The 27780-nt window shown below is 39.3% G+C and overlaps 1 protein-coding gene across 2 annotated transcripts in view; it reads right to left on the bottom strand.

Annotated features, from left to right (window-relative positions):
- Positions 1-429: 429 nt before the first annotated feature.
- The window catches only part of tnr (tenascin R (restrictin, janusin)), a 172304-nt gene continuing 144953 nt past the window's right edge, over positions 430-27780 (bottom strand). For both annotated transcript variants that reach the window (XM_087173735.1, XM_087173736.1), the window contains 7 exons: positions 19305-19435; positions 15583-15715; positions 14555-14706; positions 14209-14305; positions 6744-6905; positions 5967-6130; positions 430-4244 (listed from right to left, as the gene is read on the bottom strand). In XM_087173735.1, coding sequence (XP_087029861.1) covers positions 4125-4244; positions 5967-6130; positions 6744-6905; positions 14209-14305; positions 14555-14706; positions 15583-15715; positions 19305-19435 — 959 coding nt within the window. In that variant the 3' untranslated portion in view covers positions 430-4124. The remainder of the gene's footprint in view (positions 4245-5966; positions 6131-6743; positions 6906-14208; positions 14306-14554; positions 14707-15582; positions 15716-19304; positions 19436-27780) is intronic.

Below are 27780 nucleotides of genomic sequence, written 5' to 3'. Positions count from 1 at the left end.
GGAAAATTGCAGTTCTTTTCTTCCTCGCAGGCAGTTTTGGCAGCACTTTTCTCAGTGAACTGTGCTGATTATGATACTGCGCCACCGCATCGGCACAATGCCACAATTGCAGTTACATAGGACAGCTTGCTAGAAAATAGTGTTTTCCATGAAGGCACCCATCACAGTTTGTTGAGAGTTGGACGCAGCACGAAAGTTAATGGAGGCCTGAAACCCTGATAGGGGTAAAGAGAGGCAGCAGTTACAGTAACCACAGCTCAACGTCTTTGAACAATTGACTCCAAAAATGTACGAATGGACCAAGGTTCTGCGCATACAAAAATATTGTACATGTTTGTAAAGGCCTCATAAACAGTTCACCATAAACTTTACATACAACAGCAAGTAATCAGCACACATTAATCAAAAAGAGAAACAAAAGACACCAAATCAGACTATTTGAATATTTTATTAATATGTAGAAAATGTAATAAAAAAGGAACTATATAGTACATGTTTAAGTCAAACTAGAGCTAAATTTGACAGTAATATCCAAGGTTATCCAACAATAAATCCGTAGTTTCAGTATATATGAGCTTTTCAAACAGTCGAGATCACATTTTGTCAACATTTACATTTCCATGGCAAGATTTCAAATTATTGACAGTATCTGGCTTAGATAACAAATACCACCAAACATGGTGGTAATATCAGCTAATCAACTTGTAAAAGTAAACCCTTGAAATAAAGCATTTTTCATTTTGATACCATAGAGGAATTGGTGTCATTATTAACTCTATTTTTTTTTTTTTTTTTTTTTTTACAATGTCACATCAGTCACGGAGTGATTGAAAATAAACAGCCAGTGCTAGTGTGTTCCAGTGACTGAGGCTGAGTTTTAGGTTTAAATAATGGTGGAGATGCTCTTTTCAAACCTGATGTCATACAGTTGATTGAATGGATGAAATTTTACATAATGAAAAACATACCGTACAAACAAAAAGCCAATTTATATCCCTCTCCTTTCCCAAAAGATGAGAAAGTATTTGATCGGTTGGCTTGTATTGAACTTACTTGATGCTACAGGAAATACTGTCAACTTATTCACAATACCAAGAATATAAGTCAGGCTCCTTTGTCTATGTAATTCCACTCAAGATGGTTGCATTTGCTCTATATCAAGTTATTTGTTCTTCTGAAAGCTCTCAATGAAAAGTAAGGTTACTTTTTAATTACACTAATAGATGTAAAGTAACATTTGTTCCAAGAAATGGATGAACTCTTTAAACAAATGGAAAAAGAAAAAAAATCATATATAAATAGATTTTTAAGGTAGGACGGGCTTTTCTACAACAGGACAACTCGACTCAAACAATTTCCCTTTTGTGATTTTCTCATTGACTGAAACAGCTTAAACTGATGAAGAATAATTGGAAAAATAAACATAAATATTACATGAGCTTTCTTCTTGAAAGTTTAAAGAGCACCTTATAGTTTCCCATGAGAGAAATCCCTCACAATACAAATAACATTCTGTTCCTTTTCTGCAAAGCTTCATGACCTTTGTTCCTTGTACAAAAATACACTGAGGCAAACTTCATCTAAAGTAGTTAATGAAATAAGTACATAGAGAATTCCCTACTCTACTATAAATCTCTATGGGAGAAAGATTGCATGAGAGGCTCTCAAACAGTCACTTTGACACTGAAACATAAATCAGATCTGGGAAAAGTCACGTGTTGAAACAGCTTGTAATGAATTATATTTCAGGTTATGTTGGTTTTATTTTGCCTTAGAGGACTGTTTCCCTGTTTCCACAACAGCTTAAGGACCTGAAGTTATCTACATCTTAAACTATTTCAAAAGCAACTTTTACCCAGCTCAGCAAAGAAACGTGTCACTACAAATCAGATTAAAAACATATTCCTATGACATTTACTATCAGGCTCATGATTGCAATTTAGTCAACATGCAGTAGGTTCCATCCGTCCTTTAACACAACACTGGCTAAAAATACAGTGGTTAAAGCGGAAATGCTTCAGTGGGCTTTATGAATTAGTTTGCAGTTAAAAGGGGAACACATCAAAAGACACAGTATCTTCATCTCTATATCTACATGATTATATTAGTAGTAGTTTATAGAGGGGAGAGTTGCTATTGTTTTCAATTCTAAAAAGGACGATAAACGCAGATGAAAAATATACAGTCATATGATACAAGCCAGATTTGCTGGTTCACTTCAACTAGAAAATTGAATTGAAGAAACTGAAAAAATATAGAAGAATGAAATTTCCAGCTGTTCAAAGAGGTAAAGTATTTGGAATATTGAATATATATGAGACCAAGTGTTGCTTGCAGCGATGGTGATATTGATTTCCAAGTGTCGTATTGGACGATAAATTTAGTTTTTATTGATAGTATGAGGCCAGAGAGGAGAATTAGCCAGTTGTGTATGTTTTTTTCTTAAAACTCCTCAGAGATAAATTTTCCTCCAACAAGTGGGCAGGAAACAAAAACAAAACCGTTTCCAGAAAACTGCAGTCAACTAACTGGCACTGTACACTTTGTGCAACAGTGTGAACACTGAATAAAACAAAATGCTTGGTGGGCATGCTGCAGATTACGCCCGCCCTACTAAAAAGAATACATTCTCTGCCATGTTTGCTGATTTTGTTGTTTCACAGGGGAGCTTAAATAGCGAAGCAAGTAGAAGAAGGGCACAGAGGAAAGGCTTGGCTCCACTCCACCTACTGTTCTGCTTTCTTTGTTGAGTTCATTACAGCTAGCAGTGGGGGAGAGGCCGGGCTAAAATCTGCACTATGCCCACCCTGACTTTATTTTGCAGAGAATTTAGTGTTCACATTGCATAAAGTAATGCCTGGGGACATGATTACCATAAAAGTCCCTGAAAAGTGAGAATCTATTAACACAGGAAAAAGCTGCTTCGCTGGCTTTGGTGACAGAATTGACTGGCATCTTTCCACAAATCAGAGTCTTTATTATGCAGATCTTTGGTTAAATGTTACATCTATCAGCAACATCACTGCAAGCAATCACAGCATCTACAACAGGGGTGAAATAGATGTTAAGCGTTTGCAATTAGCTTGAAAGTAATATTAAATGCCCATGAACTAACTAAGGAAATTAACTCAATTGAATGAACAATAGCTTTGCTGTGTTCCCACTCGTAGTGCAAATGCTGTCTCAGTGTGGCTACCAATAATAATAAATAGTGATGTTTGTTTTAATTCTGTAAGGATTCTATAATTGACAGTAAAACAGAGACATAAAATAAATAAAATAGATGGCAATGAAGCTGTTGCTGGTGCACTGCTTTGTGAGTGATGATTGTGAATGTTCAGTTTTGCTTTTTGATGTTATTTTTTTTTTTCTCTTATGTCCAGTATTTGTCATTATGTTCTATGATTACATGAACTTAATATAGGCTAAAAAACCAAGGCATCAAATCATATTAAATAGATGGACTTTTGTCACAATATCAGTTATAAAAATATATATATCTTACAGTTAAGAGTTTTAAGGGCATATACAGTATATTTTTCGTTAAAAGTGTTGTTATTTCGTAAAGGTTAAAATAACGCTAGCTCTATCACTCTTGAGGACATTTCTGAGCACATTTCCTCGCACCCCAGGGAAAGGCAAATCACAGACTTAAAGAAAAAAAGGCTTCTTGGTTTGCCTTTCCATTTTTACAGCAAATAAAACCATTGTCATTCAAAGTATTTAATAAATTACATACAGTGTCTCCTATCGTTTGGGTAGAAGTACAGCAGGGAAAGATAGCTAATGCTGGGCAGGACTAAAGATAAACAGAGTTCAGACCTTGTTTCACCTTCGCTGCTATTGTACTTATATGACCACATCCGTGGTTATAACAACTTCTGGTTCTTGGTAGTATATTAATAATGTGTTGTATTATTTTACAAATGAATATTAATAAAATATTAGTAGTTTTTGTTTTAACCACTTTCTTCTTTGTAGCCTCACTGACTAGAGAGCCTTGGCACTGTTACATTACAACACGCCTGCACTGTCAGTGAAGCAAACAGATAGCAGAAACTCATTACTAAACATTGTCTGAACTCCATTTATCCATGACTCTGGGGTGGGTGGAAGCGGTTTGTTTATACAGGGGCAGACCGCCTCCTCTTGCTGCTGATGCTACGGAAGTTGAACGGCCTCATCTTCATCTCCACAAAGGGAATAGAGAACTCGTGGCCTTTCCAGTGGTACCAGTTAATACCCTGTAAGAGCGAAAGTACAATTTCAGAAGCTGCTCAAATCAAAAGGGCTTTTAAGATATGGCAAAGCATTTGTGAAAATGATAGAAAATATAAAATAATAGAGTCTGAAGACTGACTGACTTAACACCACCACAATTATGAACTTAGTGCAATTATAGTCTCACCCTTGTCCGTCTAATCCCCGTCACCCTCCCATTTTCAGCTTTACAACGAGAGGCAATTTCTCTCTGCGTGTGTTTATGCCTGTCCATCTCTGCTTCCACCTGGTGCCATTTCAAAGACGAAGCGAAAGGTACAGAGCACAGCGAGAGAAGCAGTGATGCTACAAAGCCTTTGTAGTTCAGCCTAATCACAGCTTCACACAACACCTCACTGTCTTTTATGAGCCATTTCAGCATTAAGCTGAGAGAGAGCTGCATCACACATTCTGGAAAAGCCCTCAACACTCACTCCCATCTCACCTGTACTGAACAAAAAGATGTCCATTTCGGTGCGAGAATAAGGCTTGTTTCATGTTATGAATAAAATCTGCCCTTTTCCTTCAAACTGTTTTTGTAATTTGAATATGACCTCACTGGTATGAGTGTTTGGATGAATTAAAGTCCTCCTGAAATAAACAGATGATACAGACACTTTTGACCAATCAATGTTAAGATGCATCATTATTCAAAGTAGTGTAGCAGTTATGGTCCTTGAAATTTTGACCTTTCAGCACAGCTCCTCCATCAGACCAATCAGTGTAATAAGTATGAAAATGGATGTCTGCAGCATGTTTCAAGACGACAGTTTTTAACCTTTAATCACAGTGTGGTAATCGTTGGCAAAATGCCATCCTTTTCAAATGACGGCATTGAATCAAAGGGTTGGTTCACCCAAATGTCAAAAAAATAAAGCAAATAAAAGTAGAATTGGCCTCAACACAACATAGTGGGGCGATATGGAGTTTCATTTGCGCTGCTTAAAAGAGCTATCCTCAAAATTCCTCTGCGGCAGTTTGATTAAACACAAATTAATTTAGGAAAAGGCAACCTTTAAGCACAAAAAGAAAATAACAATGGTTTAAAAACTAGATTTTAACAGAATGATGTTATTTCAGAAAGAACCTCTGTCATACATGACAGTAAATGACAGTAAATATGTTTAGATGTTGGACTGTTGGTTGGACAAAACAAATGCATTAAAGACATCACAATGTGCTTGGAGAAATTGTAGCCAAAGGCCATTTTTGCACTATTTTCTAAAATTTTATGGACTAATTGTTTAATTGAGAAAATAATTGCCGGATTAACTGATAATGAAAACGCTTATTAATTGCAGACCTAGTTGATACTGTGCGTTAGTGCTGCATATTTACAGTGGCCCTGAGAGCTCAACGCACTGCAACTTTCTGAATTTGCAGCACGCTTGTGTTTTGGCATGTACTTTCTGAAGTTGCAGTGTGCTGAGCTCTCGGAGCTACCGTACATATTCCAAAACACATTTTGAATTAAATATTAACACACATCTCTTTGTACAGAGAAAGAGTAGAGCTATTGGGATACCTGGAGCTGTATATCTATCCTAGATACAGTACCACAAGAAGTAAGTTTGTTGTTTTGTAATTTGGGTAAACCCTTGCAACTTAAACCACAAGAGATGCTTGGCCTAATGCTAGGCAGATTATTTGTCGACTTTATTTAGTCACATTCACTCTTTGATCAGCGTATTTACTTGATGACTGACCTGACTGTGTCTGGATTCGCCGTATTTGCCGTTGAGGTTGGCCCGGTGGCAGTTCTTGTACCACCAGGCTCCTTTGTAGGACAAGGCACAGTTAGTGACAGCAATGTCATTGTCTCTGTCTTTTGTAGAGAAGGGTCGGCCCTGGTGGTAGCTCAGAGAGTCACCTGGGATCGGAGGAGAGAGAGAGAGAGCTTTAAACATTAACATTATGCCAGGCAACATTGGCGTATGGTTGCAGTGTATAAGGGGGTGATGAGGGGACAAAAATGATCAGGAAGGCAGGAGGGAGATGGAGAGACATAAGAGGGAGGGAGAGGAAGGAAGTCCTGCTGCAGGGTCTCTGAATTTATTTAGGCAGAGAGAAGAGAGAATTATAAACATGAAGGGGATGACAGGTAATTTTGGCATATGGTCATGTTGACAGACTGAGAGATGCGTGGAGAGCGACTACGAGTGAAAATGCGGAGGAGTGCTGAGGCGGGTTTCAGACATCAGAGAGAAGAAAAGATGGAGGGGAAAGGAGGCAGAAGAAAAAAGTGGCAGATGGCAGAGGAGGTATGGGGAGAGCATTTTCACTTAAAGGGTGGGACAACATACAGTGTTGTATTCTAACATAAAAAAAATTAACACATAGCAAAAGCTTTTAATGTTAATGTCCTCACTGGCTATTCTATAAAGTAAGTGGGCTGATCACAAGGCTTTCACCCACAGAGCCATATGAAATGCAAAATAGTGATGTTAACTAATCTATGCACTGAAAATATTCCTATCACGTACCAGCGGTGCCATTGTACTCTCCTATCCTGAGCTTGTAGAGATTTCTCGCGTCGCCAATAGAGAATTTGTCATAATTGGCATAGACAGACTCCTGTCCATCCCTCATGTCAATCCTCAGCTCATAGCGGCCCTGAGCAGCAATCTTCTGAACGTTGTCTAGACCTGCAGAGAGACAAAACACATTACTTTGTATGGTATTGTGGATGCTGCATTGTATGGAGACTCCAGAGAGACAAACCAAATTGTGACACAATTATACCTGCTGGGTAAACACAACTTTTATCTTCCAAATTAGACCACCTGTCACCCCATTTAATAACCAAAGAAAGATGGGATTTTAATTTGTAAAGGTATCCCGCGGAGTTTTGCTAGCAGCACAATGGAGTAGTGTTATGATGACTGGGTCCTAGAGCACGTCATTCGCTTGAACTAATTCAAAAGCAGTCCATATAGTAGTGAATTTTAAGAATGCTTTCTGCTGGGCCACAAGGCAAACTACTTCAAATGGTCTAGTTAGCTTATAGACTGTACATTTTGAATTTGAACAGTTCATTACAATTCAAGTATTTTGAATTTGAAATTTAAAAAGTGATTTTGTTTGCATCACATGCAGGTGATGCAATACACCCATGTTCTCACCGATGTTTTCACATTATTCACGGATCAACAGGTGGCAGTAATGTGCCAAAAAAGTAAGTCTGTGTGGAATCATACTCGTGGCTGTGCAGGGTCTTTTAATTAGAGAGAGGGTATAAATACACCGGCAAGCTGTGGGACTCCCCCGCCTTTCTCCGACAGAAACAAGAAATAGGTTGTTAACCTAAAATATTTTAAGATCTTACACACAGAATTGACAAAGATGTTGTTTTATGGGCAATGACGTAGCGCTTATGGAAGACAAATGATTAATTGAATAAATAAAAACTCAATCCCATTCTTCTTTGGCCGTATTTCTTTTGTGTTGAACATTTTTTAATTTGCCAGTCTTAATCTGACTATATTCATAGTTCTTGAAATTATAGAACCCCCCCCCAAAAAAAAACAAAAAAACACATACCTTTTTAAATGGCGCGTTTGTTCCAAAATACAATATAACCAATAATTTTGTCGTGTGTGCATGAAACTAGTCTATGCCTGGTCGGAGGTGAGGGTACTTAGATTACTTATATTTGGAGAAAACAGCACAGAACTCACATTTGTAGGTTTGTAGCATTTCATCGATCCCGGTTTGGAATGACACTTAATGTGGCTGACCCTCAACACAAACAGCAAACAACGAACAACATGGAATTGGGCAAATGTACCCGATACATTTTTCAGGTCTCAAGGATACACACAATGCGTTTTGGTGAGAAACACTGAATGTAAAAAATAAGTAATACAATATAGCATTACATCACGAGCGACATAGTGTCAAAAAATACACTACAGTCCTTTGACCCCAGAAAAGTCTGAGGTTTTTTTTTTTTATACAACCCAAAATCACAAATTTTCCTCACTGCAGTTTGCAGCATATGTACATCATATGGTACCCTCTATCCTTAGAGGGAATAGGGTCACCTTTAAAGTAAAAAAAGATGGAAACCTCAGGAAGAGCAAAAGAGGCAGGCCTGTCTTCCAAGACAAACAGATAGTCAATGAATGTATATAAAGTGTAAACAGAAATAACAATAGTGACATAACAATTATTAGGTTAATAAAGAAATAAAACCATGACACTAAGTTAATAAAATGTTGATTTTTGTGACTTAGTGAGTCGCCCATTCATACTTACTCTCATTTTTTTTATGTGTCACACAATTTGTTCCCACCTACAGTTTTGTAGGTTAAAGGTTTAAATCCTGATAAACACTATGTGAGACATCTTTGTCAGCTGGTTGTGTGGATTTGGATGATTGTCATTGTCAAGAGAGGTGGACACTGTCACCACCAGCACCCCTGCAAATGCCACATGTTGCAACTTTATGAGATATGTGGCTTTGCTCTCTATCTCCAAGGCAGCAGATACGAGGCTCGTTTGAACTCAGACAGGTGATAAGGCCCCACACCGACCTGAGAGATTGGAACTGCGTTCACTATCAGATTACAACAAGCACCCATTTGGAAAAGAGCCCCCCTCTCTGCTTAACCGCCAAGAAAAACGTCACATATGCACTTTTTCTGAACCCGGGGAAAATCTGAAGAAAAAATAAGAATCCTCACACCTTCACCGATAAGGAATAGAAAGTAGAAATCCGGGAGAGCTGGGAAACCAAGTCTGCAGTAAAATGTCAACGGAAAGCAGATAAAATCTATGTTACAACCCAAAGGCACTTAGGATGACAGAGGAAAAGCAATTGTTGTAATAAAATTGTGTTTAACACTTGGTCATCTATAACTTCCGTTGTAAAATTGCACTGTATTATCAGCAATTAATCTAGCACCAATAATGTTTTACTGTTTTTTCCTCCAACAGGTTTATGGGATCAGCTTGCTCTATTCCACACTGCAGCGATTAAAAATTAATTTTGACACACTATTGCACTCTTGTCCTATTATACTACCAATATTACCATCTCGTCACATTTTATTACCAGCCTTTCTCTCACACTTACACCGAAACAAGGGGGGGGATTAAAAAAAAAGAAAGGGAATGGGATAATGATCACAGCCACCCTGGTTTCTCTCTGTTCATCTTCAAACTGACATTGTGTTCAGCATGAAACTGGCTGAGGTCAGTGAGGATGGAGAATAGATTGCCCTCAAGCAGCAATAAAAACAGTCGTTCTCAAACTGTAGCAGGTAATAATTAAGGCTTAATTTCTATATTCTATACTGCTGGCCAGTTAATTGTATCTTCTTTTCAGAATGGGCAGATTTAATACTGATGTTTATGGGTCCATACCGTCAACTATATTGCTGTTCTGTGTGTAGAGGTGGCGATTAGCTAAATGTTCGGTCTAATGGTTCTCCAGGGCCACGACAGTGACCTAATCTGTAGAAGAGTGAATGTGAAATGGTTTGAAATTGTAGTGACCATCCGTATGATACCATTTACTTCCTACAAGGATGATATATTTTATACTGTGAACAGTTAAGGTACACAGTCAGGGTTTTCCCTACCATTATGAGACTTGGACTTAGTGTCTAAGCGTTTTTACGTCGCATCTAAGCCGAATGAAGAGGAAAAAAAACTAACTATGCTGAGAGTCCTCTACCACTCTGGAAATAAAGGATAACATATTGGTCTGAGTATTCGACTATAACAGTCATCCTACAGTAGGTTCAAGCCTCATGAAAATGTGAAGGATGTTGACCAGGGTACAGCGCTTACTTTATCAGTGAGTATATCTGTTTTGCTTTACAAATTGTTAATGCCAAGAGTGTACTGTGAAAAACAACCTGTATTTTTTATGATTATGGTCCACAATGTTGTGAAAATGCATAATTTTTATGTCAAATAACCTTGAACCAAAATCACTTAATTTCAATGTAAACACTGATCAGTGGAAATAAATGCACGCTGTGTTTTACATATGCTTCACCTTTGGTGAAATATGACACACAAATGTTTTTTTGATGAATTGCCACAACACAAGACAAGCAGGATTACTAGCAGCACTCTGCATTGTAACTTTCTTTCTTAGGGCGTATTTCAAACGTACATTGTTCAGTCTGATTGAATCAGGTTTGTTTTCCTTCGGAGCACGATTCATTTGGGCAGAGCTGAGCACAGCAATCTTAAACTTAACTTGAACAAACGCTAAAACAACCGCCCCAAGACCTTTGGGAGGAGGTGGTCTCCATCCCATTACGAATGAAATGGTGCATTTGTGGTGGGAACATGATCTGACCTTGATCTAACCAAACTATGAGAAATACTCTGCAAGTTTGAGTTAAATAGCTCCTGTAGGCAGTTGGACTTTGTATACTGGGATGTGGACAAGTGAAAACAATAGTTACTAGCAGCTAGCTAGAAAGTGAAGCGAAGTCTGACCTGAACTAACAAAAAGCACATTGCCTTCTTGATATATGGGCAGATTACATCTTCAGGATCATCATTCTGTGTTTGTTTTCTCACTCCCACGTCAGACACATCTAACCCATGAGCAGAGTGAACCTCTCCATATGACTTTAAGTGATGCATTTTGGTTCACTTGAATTTTTTTTCTGTTTGAAGAGAAAACACACCAGAGGAGTTACAGTTACAGTCGACTGTCACTGATTGCTGTTGACCTGGCTTATCAGGCAGCATCTCATAGTCTGATGGTGCTGACCTTTGATGAAATTGAAAAAATCATATTAACCACTAGATCAACAGACTAACAGGCCAGTTTCATACAATAGTCGTGACATTTTGTACCGTACTCTGAAGCTAAGGTTTTCCCTGCTGGTGTGTTATCTTAAATCTGGCATCCCGGGGAGAAGCTTTCTCAGGAGCAAACTGCGGATCTTGATGCTTTGCACCCTGGGGTTACATTAAGCTGCTTTAATGCACTGAGAGGACAGAGTACAGAACAGGAAAGAAAGATGAAGAGGGAGAGGGGGAAGTGTATCCTAGGGGTCACCAAAAAAAGTAAAGCAAGACCCTGGAGATGAAGGTGCCCTGGACTGGTATATGCTCAGAATTGGTGGAGGGCAGATTACTACTGATTCAGTGGAAGTAGAAACAGGTCAGATGAAATGTTGTACTCACTGACCTAGATATGCTTGTGTGTCTTTAGATTATATTGTACACACACATCCATTAAAAATCTCCCAGTTGTGGCTAATCTGTGCTAGGATATTTTCATGCAGCGCCTTCAGGTCTCTGTCGGAAAACAGCTTAAACATTTGTTGCACTTTATACATAACTCACTATACATAATACAGTCAGCAGAGAAAATGAATGTCTCTCCTGTATGGTGTATGCGAATATTACTATCAACAGTCTTGTGCTTCACTGAGTAATTTTCTCCAGTTTTCTCTGTTGAAATAAAAAAATTGATGAATAATAATTTATACCAGTAGATAGCAATCCCTCTGTTGTTTTCCTGTTGTCATAAAATGCTAAGACCTACCTTTGAATGACCTTTGAATATCATTCAACTCAACAACACCACAAACTACAGCTTTAAAATCTACAACTTTACCACAATTACCACCTTGCAGTTGTATACTGTATCTCCCCTAACCAGTAAAGTCTGAGGAAGTTACACCGTTAAATATTGGCCGGAAATGTTTTTGCGGATGATTATGATGTCGCAGTGAAGTTGACCTTTGACTGGATATAAAATGTCATCACTTCATCATTTTATCCTACTAGACATTTATTATTAGACATAATTAGCATATGAATTCATAAGTCATGGCAAAAAACATGTTTTGTGAGGTCACAGTGGCCTTGACCTTTGATCTCTGACCACCAAATCTAATGAGTTTATGAGTCCGAGTAAATGTTTGTATAAAATTTGATGTAATTCCGTCAAGGCAATATCGCATTCACAAGAATGTAATGGACAGACGGACTGACGGACGGAGGGATGGTCGGACAACCTGAAAACTTAATGCCTCTGGCCCTCTCTGTTGCCAGCGTGGAGGCATAATAACCCGTGAAACAACAAATGTGACACAGCCTCAACACAAAATTACAGGCAACTGTACTGGATTGCATTATGTTGTAAGCCCCAGTTCATGATGGGTTGGATCTAAAAATCTCTTTATGCTTTCACCTATTACTGTGTGCTTTGTCACTAATGGACTAGAGCGTGCCACAGCTATCTTGTGTTATGGTCCAATATGTGTCAGCTGCAAAGTAACAGCCTTCTCTCAGTTATAATGTGGTGATAATGCAATGCCATAAAATTTCCCCCCCAGTGTTATTTAATTTCTCTGATCAAAAAGTTCAAAAAACATTCTTCTCAAGGTCCTGGTTCACTTGATGAAATATTCATGTAATATTTTCCTTTAATCATCTGCACCAAAACAATAAAACAAAAACTGGCCCATGAAGAAACATGACTCATTTGCACATTTTCTAATGAATATAATTATTGTTTCATAATGAGATTTGGAGAGGGGGAGAAAAAAATATTTAACAGTCCATCAAAACAGTGTGGATGTTCTGTTGTTTCGTCTTTGAATCAGAAACAATTACCAAGTCATTTCAGGGAGAGATGAGCATTCAGAGAATCCAGTAATGAATCGGATAGACTTTGTGAAGTCAAGTGCTGAAAGATGAGATGAGCAAAATAAAAGCTCTCACAGCATGGTTCTCTATCTTCACACAGAGTGAAAAATCTTACAAGAAAGGGTTTACAGCCTGCAAAAGATATTGGAAACATATTTCCTCTCCATAAAATAGATGTATCAATTGAAATCAAGTGAAAGCTGTGGCCCTGTATTGATTGCACCTATTAAATCTACTTCAGTCATGGAGATGTTGTACAGATAAAGTGAAAACTGGAACATAGATTGAACAAAATGGGTGATAGGTTGCAGCTCAATATCAGCCTGTAGCCAATAAAATGCTGCTGATATATATGCAGGGCAGGGAGACAGGAATTTGATGTAAAGCAGCAGCGAACATAACCTTACCTTTGAATTAAGTAATACGCCAATAAGTCAGTCAGTAACAGTATCATTTCAAGTTTTTCAAGAAAAATAATTTCAATGTATTGCTGCAACTCCCCAGATCAATCTTCTGATTTGACTGAGGGAGTAAGCTTTTTATCTGACCTCTGGAAGTAAAGCTCTTTAAAAGAATAGTTTCATATTTTGGGAAATGTGCTTGTTCATTTTCTTGCCAAGACAGGATTGATACCATTTTCATGTCTGTACTTAAACCATGAAGCTGGAACCAGAAGTTGGTTAGCTTAGCTTAGCACAAAGACTGGAAACAGGGGGAAACAGCTAGCCCAGCTCTTCCCAAAGGTAACAAAATTTACCTAGCAGCACCTCTATAGATCACTAATTAACCCGTTGTATCTCGTTTGCTTAATCTATACATAAACCAAAGTGTAAAAGGACAAACTGATTTTTTTTTGGCAAGCATTGACTTCCTGCAGTCTCCTCATGGTGGCAACAAGAGTCTAGGAGCTTCAGACAGAGCCATGCTAGAGGTTTACTCTGATTCCAGTTTTTGCTAATCTGTGATACGGAGCTATTGCCTCCAACCGCACATTAAACAGATACGAGAATGGTACTGGAAAGAAAGCTGATAAGAGTATTTCCAAAAATATCAAGTGCTTCCATTAAGTGTGTTTTTAACATATATTAAAGCATGACAGAAATCTCCAGATTACCGACATCATCATTGGTGTAATGTTTGGTGTTCGCTGTGGTAATGAAGGTAACTGGGGCATTCAGTCATGCCAGACATGAAACTGGACATGGAGCGTCTTTGCCTGGAACTTAGCAGAAAAACTGTGATGGACTGGGGGTAAACGCTTGCATTTGAAACTACATTTCTTATCCAGATTAATTATCTCATAGTAAAGAGTCTTACCAAGCCAGAACTCATCCTCCAGGTTTCCAAAGCCAACCCGATAGTCACTCCACTTCCTGGAAAAGTCTGTAAGGCCGTTCTGACGACGCTGGAACACCTGGAAACAAATGGTGATACGGCAAGATCAGAAGAAAATGAACGGGTTGTTCAGACTAAATTAGCTGGCAGAGCTCTGCTGTGCTGTGATCACAAGGATGCTCAGTACAAAGAAGTAATTTGACTGTGAAATCCATTTCCAATTTTCTCCTCTACTCTCCTTCTTTTTTACCCAAATGACACGGTGACCTACATTTGCACATTTGAAAGTGCTAATAAAAGAGAAGGTGTTATTTTCACAATGACTTACAATCCAGCCTCCCTCATCAGTGGTCATGTCACAGTACACCTGCACTCCCTGGCTGGGGTCTCTGTTGATGTAAATGGTGTAGACGCTGCTCAGCGTCTCTCCATTCAGCAGGTGTTGGGCACAATTCTGAGGTGTTGCAAATAGACGACTCCCTGGAGAGGAGCAAAGGAAGAGTTGTGACAAGTCAGGATTTTTTTGTTTTTCTTTTCCTCCTTTTGACATGAAAGGTATTTAAAGCCAATGAGCCTGAAATTCAATGGTTTTGCTTCTTTTTTTTTTTTTTTTTTTAAAGATTCACTAATTGCTTTTTTTCCCTATTAAGTGGTTTAATGAAGTTGCTTGTACTGAGCTCATCTCTACAAAGCATTTTTGCTTCTTTGTGCTAATTGTTTACATTTTAAGGCTTGCAATTTAACAATTTTTCTTTGAGAGGGACCAACAGCCTACATTTAATTTTAATACTTTAAGTTAGATCCTGAAGAAAATCCATTTGGACTTTTACTTGATTCAAGTTATGAAAGCTGAACTTTTGGTGGCAATGGAGTAATTTCACACTGGTACTTCTACATTTCAGATTGTGCACTTTTACTGAAGTGAATATAATTTCCACTCCTGCACAGGCTACTGCTATGGCCACCGCTTGGTTAAAATGATGGATATTGATGCTCACTTTTGGCATTTTCCCATGACTTCCAGAAGATGAACAACTTTACGATGTTCCCAGCTCCCGTTTGACAGACATAACCAACATCCAATTACAGACTGAGGACATTGGAGATTAGAGCACACTCTTCAGATCCAGGATTGTAAATTACCCCCCTGCAGGTGCAGCCTTATGGGAAGTTTTCCTCACTATGCTACAGGGAATGGAAGATGAAAATTGTGCCAGACTTTGGGGACCCATTATTATGGTGACTGTAATGTAAAATGCAGTGCAAAAGGGGGGAACAATCTGTCAGGCAAAAAGAAATGCTCCCAATGCAAACACATTATGTGTGTCTCTGTGAGTCAAAGTGTGTGTACTGTACCTGTAGTGAAGGTAGTGGAGACTACGGCACTGGTGTCAAGTCCCCTTGCTGCCTGGAGCTTGACAGTGTACTCTGTGGTCTCAGCCAGTCCCTCCAGTCGAATCCAAGTGTCCTCTGCATCTAGGATCAGCTCCTAGTATATACACACACACACACACACACACACACACACACACACACACACACACACACACACACACACACACAGATGATGAAATTCATTCACGTAACACACACTCTATGAGTTAAAAGATGATAGATAAGAAAATTTGCTTTTATAAAAGTAGTAATTGAATGTGTATTCAGTATACACCTCAGGGTAAAAATAAATAATATTAGAATCCCCATAAGTTGCTAATAAAACAATGAATTGTGTTTGTGAAGTTTATAAAGACCTTTGGCAGAAAGAAAATCTTTATGGCTATTTTTGTTAAAGAAACACTTGACAGCTTGCTTTTTGTTCCAGTTGCACAAGAGAAAAAGGTGCAAAAGAAAATCCCATTAGGTCAATTTAGATATTGTATTAGTAAGTGCTGCCCTTCCGCTGACTGCAGAACAGGACTGCCTGCCTCAATTTTTATGTGTGAAAAGTGACTTAGCCATTGAAAATTGAAAAAAGAAGAGAGGAACTGAGAAGCTTGAAAAGAGAAGGGTGGATGGGAAGAGGGCAACGAGACAGAGAGATTGAGATAAAAGACTCTTATCGGACAGCCACGCTGAGAAGCTGCTAAGCAATCAGGAAACAAACATTTCTATTTTTGGTGAAAATGCAAGGAGGTACAGAGCAGTTATTTCCTTTTGTTTTTCACAAATCCTCTTTTATTGAGCCCGTCTTAAGAAGCCAAGACGTTTGACCGTTTTTCGGCATCAGTTCTGTGGCACGAGTTTCTTAGATGAGACAAAATTCCACTAGCAGGACGCTCAATTGATGAAACAAAAGCTTGAACTTGTCTATTCATGTGTTTGCGTGTGTGAGTTTGTGTGCATGTGTGTTACAGTTTGGCCTGGATACACATTAAATATGAACAAGTAAAAATAAAATATTCAGCCAGTTAGGGGAAGAAAATCACACATTTCCAGGCAATGTGTCCATGTGAATTATGCAGGGAAGCAGCTGGTAAATGGTGTCTCTCTGTCTCCGAGGATCTGACATTTTCCCCACTGGGTTTTCAGGGTCAAGATAAGATTTTTATTGCAAGTGAAACAGCCCTGTCTTATCAAGGATAATACATACCTTCATACACTCGCTATAGATTGTGTATGTGTGGTTGAGTGGTAGGATGTTTGTGGCTGCCTATTTTCTTCCTTGTGTATGTGTGTGTGAATGGGGGAATCTTTGTCACTCCAGGCACGTACATAACCAGCAGTGATACATGCATCGTCAATCTATGAAGTAAAACTTGATCAGACAAGAAATTAATCTCACAGCTACTTTGTGTAAATTATAAAAGTCCATTATCTCAGTAAGAGGGGAAGCAGGCTGAACAGCTGTAAAGCTCACCAATATGTGGTTAGATTACAGCGAAGGTAATACTGAGCCAGACCTCAAGTAAAGACAACCGGAGGAAAATCTCACAAGGAACACTTCAATCTCTGGCTGCGATAATCCTTGTTGCTCTGAGCATGAGTGGTGACTCATTTGTTGTTGTGAGATATGAACTCAAAATGTGACACTTTTTGTTTAAGCAACTCACCGTGGTGAATGAAGGTGCAAATGTGGTGAAAACAAAACAAAAGAGAAACTGCTTTTCAAATCCGCCAACTGAGTTTGCACGGTTGTCCAAAAATTCAGTGCAATCATTGTTTTAGAAAAAACTGACTAAACTTGGCAATAAATAACCTTCATAGAAGCAGTGAGCTGAAATCATAATTAGTTTTGTGGTCAAAAATAATAACAGTTAATAGTTTTTTATATTGAAAGGAAGAAAAAAAAAAGAATCTTTGAGTCTTTGATCTTTGAAGAAATATTAAAAATCATCCTTTCCCTCTCAGCCTCTGAAGGGATGTGTCAGCGTCCATGTTTAACTGACAGTGGAGCCTGCGCTGCTGAGCCCTGACAGGGGAACAACAGACAGTAAACAACCTCGCTGTGGCTTACTCGCCAAAGAAGACAGTGTATTGTTAGCAGCGGCACTGAAGAGTAATGACACCAGCATCTAAATGGACCAAAATGACATTTGCAAGTTTTTAAACCATTTAATGTGCTGCAGTGGACTAGATTATAAGATACCTATGCTGTAAAGTGAGGTGTGCCGTAGGGATCTTCCAAGCCGATCCTAAGGATGAGTATCAGGGCCGATCTGGGCTACATTTTAAAAGATCAGCATCAGCTTTGAACAAATTGTTTCTATACTGGACTGTACTGCGATGCAGCGTGCTGCTCTCCTCACTTTGAACATTTCAGTGCATCAGTGTACAGTGAAAAATAGAGTATGTGAAAAACTGACTCTGGTGACTGACTGTTCTGACACCTTGGGTGTGCAACATACATGGGTTTGCTGAACTATAAAAATAAAATAATGATTTAATTTAACTAATTTGTAGAAGCCATAATATCTTTGGACAAATGCTTCTTTAAAAAAAACTGAAGAAAAAACAAACATCCTGGAAAAGGACAAAAATGCAGAACGTGGGATCAACAGTAAGACTATTTCTGAAAGAAATCTGTTTGCTTTGGAAACAAGTAAAATCTAATAAAGGATCATCTGAAGAGTTACAGTTGCATTCTTTGTACATGAGTGACACCCAATGGTCGACCATACAGCAGTGCCACACTTACAAGGTCAGAGAGAGAGAGAGAGAGAGAGAGAGAGAGCGAGGAAAAGAGAGAGAGAGAGAGAGAGAGAGAGAGAGAGAGAGAGAGAGAGAGAGAGAGAGAGAGAGAGAGAGAATGGATGAGTGAGTTATTATCTCAACTGTTCCTTCATAAGGTCATGTCTCTACATTGGACATTGAAGGGGACGTGTGTGGGTGTGTGTGTGAAAGTGTGAGAATGTAAAACACCTAATTGGCAATAAAAGAGAGTCTTATGCAAAGCATCATGGGAACTGGTTCTAGTCAATTTGTTAACAGGCATGGTGCGTTCCACATGGATCTTACTAATGTGCTTTATTATCATCACTCAGCCACATCAAAAAGTTCAATCAAAATAAACAATGTCTCTGCTGAGGCACATTAAAGTAATATCTCTATTGGACAGGCAATTTCCTTGTGTAGTTCCCTTATGTGTGTGTATAAATCTGTGTGTGTGCGTCCCAGAACACTCATCCGCTCCACAACAAGGGATTACAAGATTAAAGATAAAATTTCAATTTTGAAGTGCTCTTCGTAAAGTTGTAATTCTACATTTATTTTCTTTTACTGAACATTATTCAAGTTCACTATATTTAGTTTATTAAATTTGGAACATTTTATTCTTTGCTGAAATGCAAGAAGGAGTTTCAGTATTTCCTACAGGAACTGCAGAATTAAGTTTCTATTTTCAGGTGAACGGATTAACAAAAGTACAGTTTATCTCTCTGACACATGTTTGCAACTGTAGCATGGATACTCAACAGGATTTTCAGAACCAGCAGATATGGAAACACATTTTTGGCGGCAATTAAGATGTCAACATACATGGAATTGCAGACTATATATTGTCAGCAGTGTGTGTATGAGTATATCTGTGGTATGTGTGTAAGGGACAGAGGTCAGACATGACAGCTGTGCGTGCAACATACTTTACGGCTGCCGTCTGTTGACTTGTAGGTGAGCATGTAGTTGTCGATTTCTGCGATTGGCGGCTGCCAGGAGATGAGAGCGCTGCGGTGATTCACTTCACTGGCTGTCAGGTTCAAGGGTGCGTCCATGGCTGCCGGAAAGACAGAAAAAAAAAACTTTTACACTCAATTTCCTTGTCTGCAAAACACGGGATGGCCCTTTAAGTAATGATGAAAAGACTTTTGCTGGATTATGGCTCATTGACACTGTGTTTCAGTATTTTTTCTACACATCAAGAGGGGTGCTGTACTCAAATAATGACTGTGGTGTGCAAGTTGGTGGAGCGATTGAATGCCTGGTATTGAAACGAAGAAAATTTCACATTGTTACGGTGTTTAGAATTAATTTACTACTACAACTCTCCTGCATGTGAAAGTGCTATCTAACAACCTTTGCCTGAGTGACTTGTACAGAACTGCCTGCTGCAGCTGGGCAAATACTGTATATCCCCTTCTTAGGTTCTTTTTTGTTTTGTTTTGTTTTTCTGTAGTCTGAATTCCTTTTACCACTTTTAACACTACAAAACAATCACACCCATGACTCTCTGGTGCTAAGTATCTTTGCTTGGACAAAATAACACATATATTTCTCTTAACATTACAACATCAAAGTGTCAAGTTACTGCTGAGGTAAAAAGAAACTGTTTTGTTAATTTGCTGGAATTGCTCTCACAATTTCAGGTCCCAAAGGTCGAATTTATAGCTGATAGCGATCAAGCTGTGCAGAAATAAGAGAATGTGTAAATTGAAGGAATTGGCAACTATGTAATGTGCGCTTTGCATTCCTCACAGTATGTTATATCAATTAAGGCAGTGGTGTCAGAATCAGGGCGTCATGACTCCAACCGACAATTAAGAGCAGTTCTCACTGCTGCTCTGTTGAGAGTATCCTCACTATATGAAGGTAAAAACCATTCAGTCATTAACTAAATTATTAGTTACTTTAATTACCTATTAGTTATGCACACACGCGCATAACACAAAAAAAATATTGTACTTTTAGAAATTGTATCACTTGTTTCAATAATTTATGTCATTGCTACCTTTTATTTTCCTCTTATGGCTATCACAATATTAGATTCTATTATTCATTATCTTTCAAGTTAAAATCATGAAGGGCACAGATGCTTTTTACACACAACAATAAGCTGAGCTGAACTCAAGGTCTGGTATCCTGCAGGCTTTTGATCATCTAATAGTTAATGAAGTCAAGCTGTGGCTTACTCACTATCACAAAAGAAGTGCCAGGCAATACTATCATCTGCAGCAGAACAATCAAAATGACTGCAGGGAGTTACATTTGGGCCTTAAAGGCATAATTAAAACCTTGAAATTAGACCAAAAATTTGTCCATGACTGACCCACAGATGATCAGGGGAGGCAACAACACAATATGAACGCACATTGTCCATAACAAAGCAACCAAAAACCACTGGCCTTTTTTTTATAGGTTGAGTAGCCTATTGTCCTGCCTTGGCCAGGTTTTCATTCTCTGGACAGACCAGCCATAAATGAAGCAAAACAGCAATGACCCAACAAAACCTCAGCCGCTGAGATTCAGGAAGATGAATGTTATGCCAGTACTGCTGAAGGCCATCTTGAAAAGATGTCTTTGTTTGATTTTTTTTTTTCTCCTGCCACTTGAACCATATGTTTGGTAGTCACAGTTTTGACCAAGATTCAAAGGATAAGGCTGACACTATTACATATTTTTTGTACTGTGGTAGTCCAGATCTCAACTCTTCCTTTATATTCATTATGAAATTTGTGGCTTTATTTGACAGTGCAGTATAGAGAGACAGAAAATGAAAGGGCAGAGAGACACGTGAGACAGACATTCTCAATCTAAACCAAACCACCCTGAACTGCCATGCTTACTCAAGATGAATTAAACTATAAATAACTGTTCAGACAGCTGGGGACTGTAGTTTCTAGAGAACATTACCCAAACAGTAGTAAACTATGCATTTGTTGGGGACTATTTTCTGCAGCAGATTAATACAAATTTGCTAGTGAGTATGTATGACACCAGGTCAGTGTTGCACTGGGATATGTAACCTAGTGCAACAGTGAGGCTCAATGATGCATTTACATGTTTTTCCGTTTCTGTTGTCAGACATCGGAACAAGTATGAAATAATGATTGAAACACAGCCCATTAAGGCCACATGTTAACCGGGGGTCACTTTCAAGCCATTTCCAAGCTGCTGCTCTGCACTGCTTGATTTTACAACCATGAGGTTGACAAAATCACCAAAGATGTAAGTTAAAGACTTACAGCTGGGGTGTGATTTTGGCTATGTTTACTTGTAACCTGATCAGAGAGGTTAGAAGCCCATTCAGGTCAGCTGCCATGCGGTCTGCGAGAGGTGTGCCTGCGAAGGGAAAGCCTGACCTTGTGCTCGCGGGGCAATACTGGCGACTCTTCTACAAAAAGTAGCTAAGGTTTGTCCAAAAAGTTGCTAGATTTGTCATGAGACATTAAAAAAAAAAAAAAAAAGTCGCTAAAAGTAGAGCGACAAGGGCACTAAGTTGCCCACACTACTTGTTCGCACCAAATCATTTTGAAAGAACAACAACAGATGGGGAAACACCCTGCCAGCCGTCCAGTTGTGTAATCTTATCACTCAGTCACACTGCCTTCAGCCGACCAATGGTGTATCTTCATCAGTAAATCAGTCAGTCAGCGACATTTCCAGCAAAAAAAAAAAAAAGATGAGGGAAAAGGAAGCAAAGGTAACAATGAGACATTCTTGCACATTTACTGTGATTATATTCAACAAGGTGGGTATAAATCTACTACTACATCAGTAATCCTGAATTCCCACAGGACTCGAGAAGAGCAGTGAGACACTTTTCCATGTTTAGTCACAGTGCATCACAGCCTCAAAAGCATTCGAGGCCTTGATCAGCAAGACCACCCAAGTTTTACTGCACATTACATCACACCATCCAAGTCTATTCTTGGTCCCTGTACAGCTTTAAACAAGGCTTGATTATAGTGCCTTTGTTGGTACTTCATCACAAGGAGACTCACCTCAATTGCACCACCTTATATCATTCAGTCAATATCTGATCTTCCGATGTAGTAGCAGAAGCATCTACGTGCTACAACCTAATTTGAGCGCATGATAGAAAATAGATGACCTTCTATTTGGAAAATCCGTTTCCAGGAGTTACATCATGACTCTGGGGCACATCGTGAGCCAGTCAGCGCTTGGTGTACGGGAGGCAGGGGTACTGAAACAAATGAAGTGCTGCACTTTGTGTGCTGTGCAATCCAACGTCACTGCTGTAAATTTGAGATAAAGACATCCACTGCAGTGCTTTTTCTTGATTGCCATTGCCTGATTTTCTGGCTTTTGATTCTCACTTTCTTCCTCTTGCCTCTTTAGTAAAATGAAAATAGGTTGACATAAACATAACCAGCTTGAATTTTAATTTTAAACTTTTCCTGAAGACTTGAGGTGCCAAAGGCTTAACTTTTAGCCCATCATCTGACCCTAAATCAAATCAGGACTGCATAAAACTCTGCACACACAAAGAAAACACTTTCTCCCCATGCGCTCTGCTCGCTTAAATCCTTCTGTGCGCGCGCATATGGAATGATCAACGACAGCTCGGTAATTAACAGCGCGAACCCGCCTTTGTGACCTCCTGACAGATGCGGGGTGCTTTCTCTCAGAAGCAGTGATAGGCAGATCCACGCTGTGTGACAGGGGGGCTGGGAGAGGACAGACAGAGAGGAGAAAAAGAGGGAACAGAGTGTTTAAAAGGACGAGGCCGAGAAGTGAGTTTGCGATAAAAGCAGCACATTCCAGATTGTGCCGAAGCCCGTGGTGATGTGCCAATCTTCTCTCCTGCACCTTCTCGTCTTCATTGACCTCCTGCGCATCTCATTTCTGCCTTTCCTCCTGCTCGTCCTTTGTCTGTTTTCTTCCATTCCCACATCAACCTGGGGTCCTCCACTCCTTCACTCTCCCCCTTATCTCCATGTATGCTTGTGTTTCCTTCTGCTGCTCCTCTTGTCTTCCCGTCCTTTGTCCACCTGCTTCTTTTCTCCTTATCTGACAGGCTGCCTAACTCAATGTGCCAGAGAGTGAATGTAGTTTATCTTTTGTTCTTGTCATCCCCTTGTCTTGTTGAGCACTGGAGCTGCATTATGTGTGTGTAGGGGATAGATGAGAGAAATAAAGAGGCAGAAGAGGGGAGTTTTTAATTCATAGAAATGAAGGGCCCCCAGCAACCCTCATTTTGCCTGTCTTTATTCTTCCCTTCTCTTCATTCGCCAATTAAATCTGTCTCCTTGTCCTTTTCATTCTCACACTCTCCTTCCAATTACACCCCTGCATGGAGTGCGCCCGAGCAGGTGAGCAGGTTTTCGTCTGAGTTCCTGGCAGCTGTGAAGCTCTATCTTCAAATGCGGAGGTTTGAACAATGGGATTGAGATGAATAGGTTTGGCTGCACCTAATGTCTCATTAACACACAGTGTAAACAATGCAAGAGGAAAAAAAATAAACACACAGAGAGAAGCAGATGGGAAGGGCAGCATGGGCAGCAGCAATTTGTTGTAGGAAGACAAGAGGGAGGAAGTTATTCTTTTGGAGTGGATATCACATCTCTGTGCAAATTTGCAAGCCAATAATTTTGTCTGAATGATGTCTAAGTAACTCCTTTGTATTTATGAAGTCCACCAAATTTAATCACAGGCTGCATTGGATGGATCTCGCAGATGGAATTATGTTGTTCAAGCAAACGCCTTGTTATTATCTTCAAGAATGAACATGTGGAAAATATTAAAGAGCCAAAAGGAGCCAGACGAGCCGCCATCAGCGCTGGTTAGACAGCTTCCAAGTTTTGCTTACACTTGCCACTTTGAGGGAACTGGAAGCCACCAAGACTCTGCTGACATACACACATACAGTACATTCATACATCTTTTTATGCCTTTGTGGCAGCGACAGCCAGGGCTGTAGGCATTATGTTTTTAGGTTGTCTGAATGTCTGTCAATCCATCCCATTCTTGTGAATGCGATATCTCAGTAACGCCTTACATAATATCTTCAAATTTGGCACAAACACTCACTTTGACTCAAGGATGGTGGTCAAAAGTCACATCATGAGGTCACAGTGACCTTGACCTTTGACCACCAAATTCTAATCAGTTCATCCTCGAGTCCAAGTGAATGTTTGTGCCAGACGTGAAGAAATTCCCTCCAGGCATTCCTGATATATTGTGTTCACAAGAACAGGACGGATGGAAGGTCACAGCCACTTTGACCTCTGACTTTATAACACCAAAATCTAATCAGATATTTTTTTCAGACCACCCAAAAACATAAGGCCATGGCTGTCGCTGGCATGGAGGCATAAAAGTTGTATGAAGAGACAAAGCTTTTCGGTTGAGGCACGACTCAGTGCAAGCATTGTATTTTACAATGCAGGCATACGCATAATAATTTCAATGCTGAACCCTGATCTCACAACTATCTAAATACTGTATGTGTTCCCAAATATGCTTCTGGGTATGTGTGTTTGATTTATTCTTTATTGATAGCTCTGGTAGTTTAAGTAATGGGTATCGTGCACTAGGGCTGCCAACAAATATTCTTAACTTGATTATATCAATGTAATTCTATAAAACAAAACAGACATTCGACTGTGAAAATTAATATTTCATTGTAAAAGAAAAAAAAAGCAGCACTGATCGTCTGTCTGCCTCGCCATTCTTATGGTGGGCCGGGGCCCCTGCACTGAATGCACACAGGAGTCACACAACATCACTTTCATAGATTGAAAATTAAATGTACTCCGAGCAATCTAAAAAGCCGACCCATTTGGATTTTAGTCAGCAGACGGAAAAATTGTGGAACCCCGAGTAGTTTATTTATTCGTTTATTTAACAGAGACGATGAAATTTTACATAGTTCCAATGCAGAGCATGAAACTGATGTGTTGAGCAGAGAGTTTATAGCTATTGCTAATTTTTAACTCTCGTCCCTAGTTGGGCTTTTACACGTACAACTTACATAGTTTGCACAGTTGTAGGCAGGCTATGTAAGCTAGACTAAGCCTAGCCAACCATTCCAGCACTAATAAACCGAGGGCACATCTCAAAAATGTGCACCCAAAGGAGTGCCTATACAAGTAGTTGTCTTCTGTTCTATTGGTTTGCCTCCTTATGGTCATAATGCACAAAAATACATATTTGAATTGTTTGAACCTATGCGTTTTTTTTTTTTTCTTTTGGCTGATTTTGACAGTGCTCTAAGTATAACTCAATGAAACTTTTTTATATAGTTGCAGTTCTGAGTATTTTACCATAAAACAATTAACAGCACAGATTTTACGGGGACAGCAGTTCATAAAAGTATACTCATCTGTCAAAAAAAGCCTAAATTGCCTGAAGAATGAAGTATGTTTCTGTAATAGCAGCACTCTCAGCACTTGGTTAACAACTATCAGCCAGAGCTCAATGAAGCTGCCCGCAGGAAGGATCTCTAGTGCTTCACAAACTTGCCAAGCACTTCTCAGCAAGTGGGCTCAGACACATCTGAGGGGAAAAGTCCCGGTGCTGCAGCCTACAGGCTTATAGAGACACCCGTAGCAAAATCCCTTATTTTCCAGCCCTATAGCTTAAATATCAGCCTTTGGGGAGCCAAGCTGTCTTACTCTGTGCTGAATTCTTGAGGCATGCAGGCCAGACAACAAAACAACTCTCAGCTGTGGTTAAGAGGCTTGGGAATCAAAAATTTAAAAAAAAAACCCAAAACAAAACATATACCTCCCCCCAAAAAGCTGAATGGCTGAGGCAATCTCAGCCACATTCTGATATGAGCCAGAGTTTCAGACTCCTGTGCCGTGTTCAGCATGCACATGGAGGAACCATACTTCCCAAAAATTAGTGAGAAAAGTCAAAACCTCACAGCAACAACTTTCAATGAGCCTTAACCCTGTGTGATTTATCAGGGCACATCATGCCATGCCAGGCGCTGTACAACACATGGACCGGAAAAAATTTCCCTTACAGTTGACAACTTCTTTCCAGCCATCTTTGTGTTCTTTAAGAGCCCATAAAAACCAACAAAGAGTTACACAAATGCATATGGAGACATTTTTCTAATTACATAGTAGCATGATATTTTACTGCCTTGGTTTGTGGTAGAAACAGTCAGAGCGGGGAGAGCTGAAAAGCTCATTCATTTCAGTCTCAAACTCCCCCCCCTCAATTCAGATTTCATATTCTGTGTGCGAACCCCAAACTTAAAATATGATTACACAAGTGCACGATCACTTTACGGCCGCTTGTTTTCCACTGTAAGACAAACATTTTCACTTTTAAATGCCCTCTATCGTTTTACAACTGCATTTGAGTCCCGTTAATTTCTAATATATAAGTATATAATAAGTAAATAATAAGTATACAACTGCTTTCATTTATGCTTGTTACAGTTACTTACCCTGTCTCTTATACACATCTTTTACCGACGTTCCTGAATGCACCACCTGTGTGCATGCTTCTGCTCCGTTAGTGTTCTCCTTTCTTCCATGCGGTCAAGAGCAGACAGTTTTCCTTCACCTCATGCAGCATTAGCTATCCTGATTCCCTGTTTTCCCGCTGTGTGTGAATGAGAAGTGGTGAGTGTGATTATTAGGTTATGTTTAATGATTATTATATTATTGTTTGCACAACTAATATTATGCTAGTGCAGTATTAAGCTAGTTTACTGTTTCTATGATAGTAAAATGTTTGTTTATTTGTTTGTATTATTGTTGCAGACCACAGCTAAATAAATGAAGGATACTTCAATCTGACTGCCTCCGTGTTCTCTTACCAAGACACATTATCCCTACCTTGCCGCTCTTATACAACCAGTTTCCTGGAGAACCCATATCTCCTTTTTAGCAGGTGTGACACCTTCTGCCCTTGACACCTGAAGTGTTTGCAAAAATGCACCTATTTGCTGGTTGTGTATGCCTTTAAGAAAGGACAGCACAAACGTGTGAAGCAAAGTTGATTCTGTAATCCCCCGGATTTACTATACAAATAACGAGACATCGTTTTGCGTGGAAAATCCTCATCCTCTTAAAAGCGGGTGCAACTAGAATGGAACTCTGTGGGGTGCATGCCTCTGCCAAGACCAAACAACCCCCACCAACTTCTACAAAATCATAGATCTCAACAGCATAAATGTGTCAGATTTTTACATTTTGCTTTGTTTTCTATTATTGAAAGTATTATATCTTTGGGTTTGGATCAAAGATATCACCTTGGGCATGGTACACAATTTTGTATCTAGTTTTATAGACCGAACGATCAATCATGAAAATGATCAACAGATTGATAAATAGTGAAAATAACCTTTAGTTTCAGCCCTATTTCTGAGCTTGGTGAATTTAAAATGCTCTCACTTTGGAGCTGTGCCAGACTCGGTAC

This window comes from Seriola lalandi, unplaced genomic scaffold (assembly GCF_002814215.2).
Source record: "Seriola lalandi dorsalis isolate HSWRI2012SDOR001 ecotype SW California unplaced genomic scaffold, Sedor1 jcf7180002054277, whole genome shotgun sequence".
Taxonomy (NCBI): domain Eukaryota; kingdom Metazoa; phylum Chordata; class Actinopteri; order Carangiformes; family Carangidae; genus Seriola; species Seriola lalandi.
The sequence above is the reverse complement of the archived record's forward strand: the minus strand, read 5'-3'. Positions and strand labels throughout refer to the sequence as shown.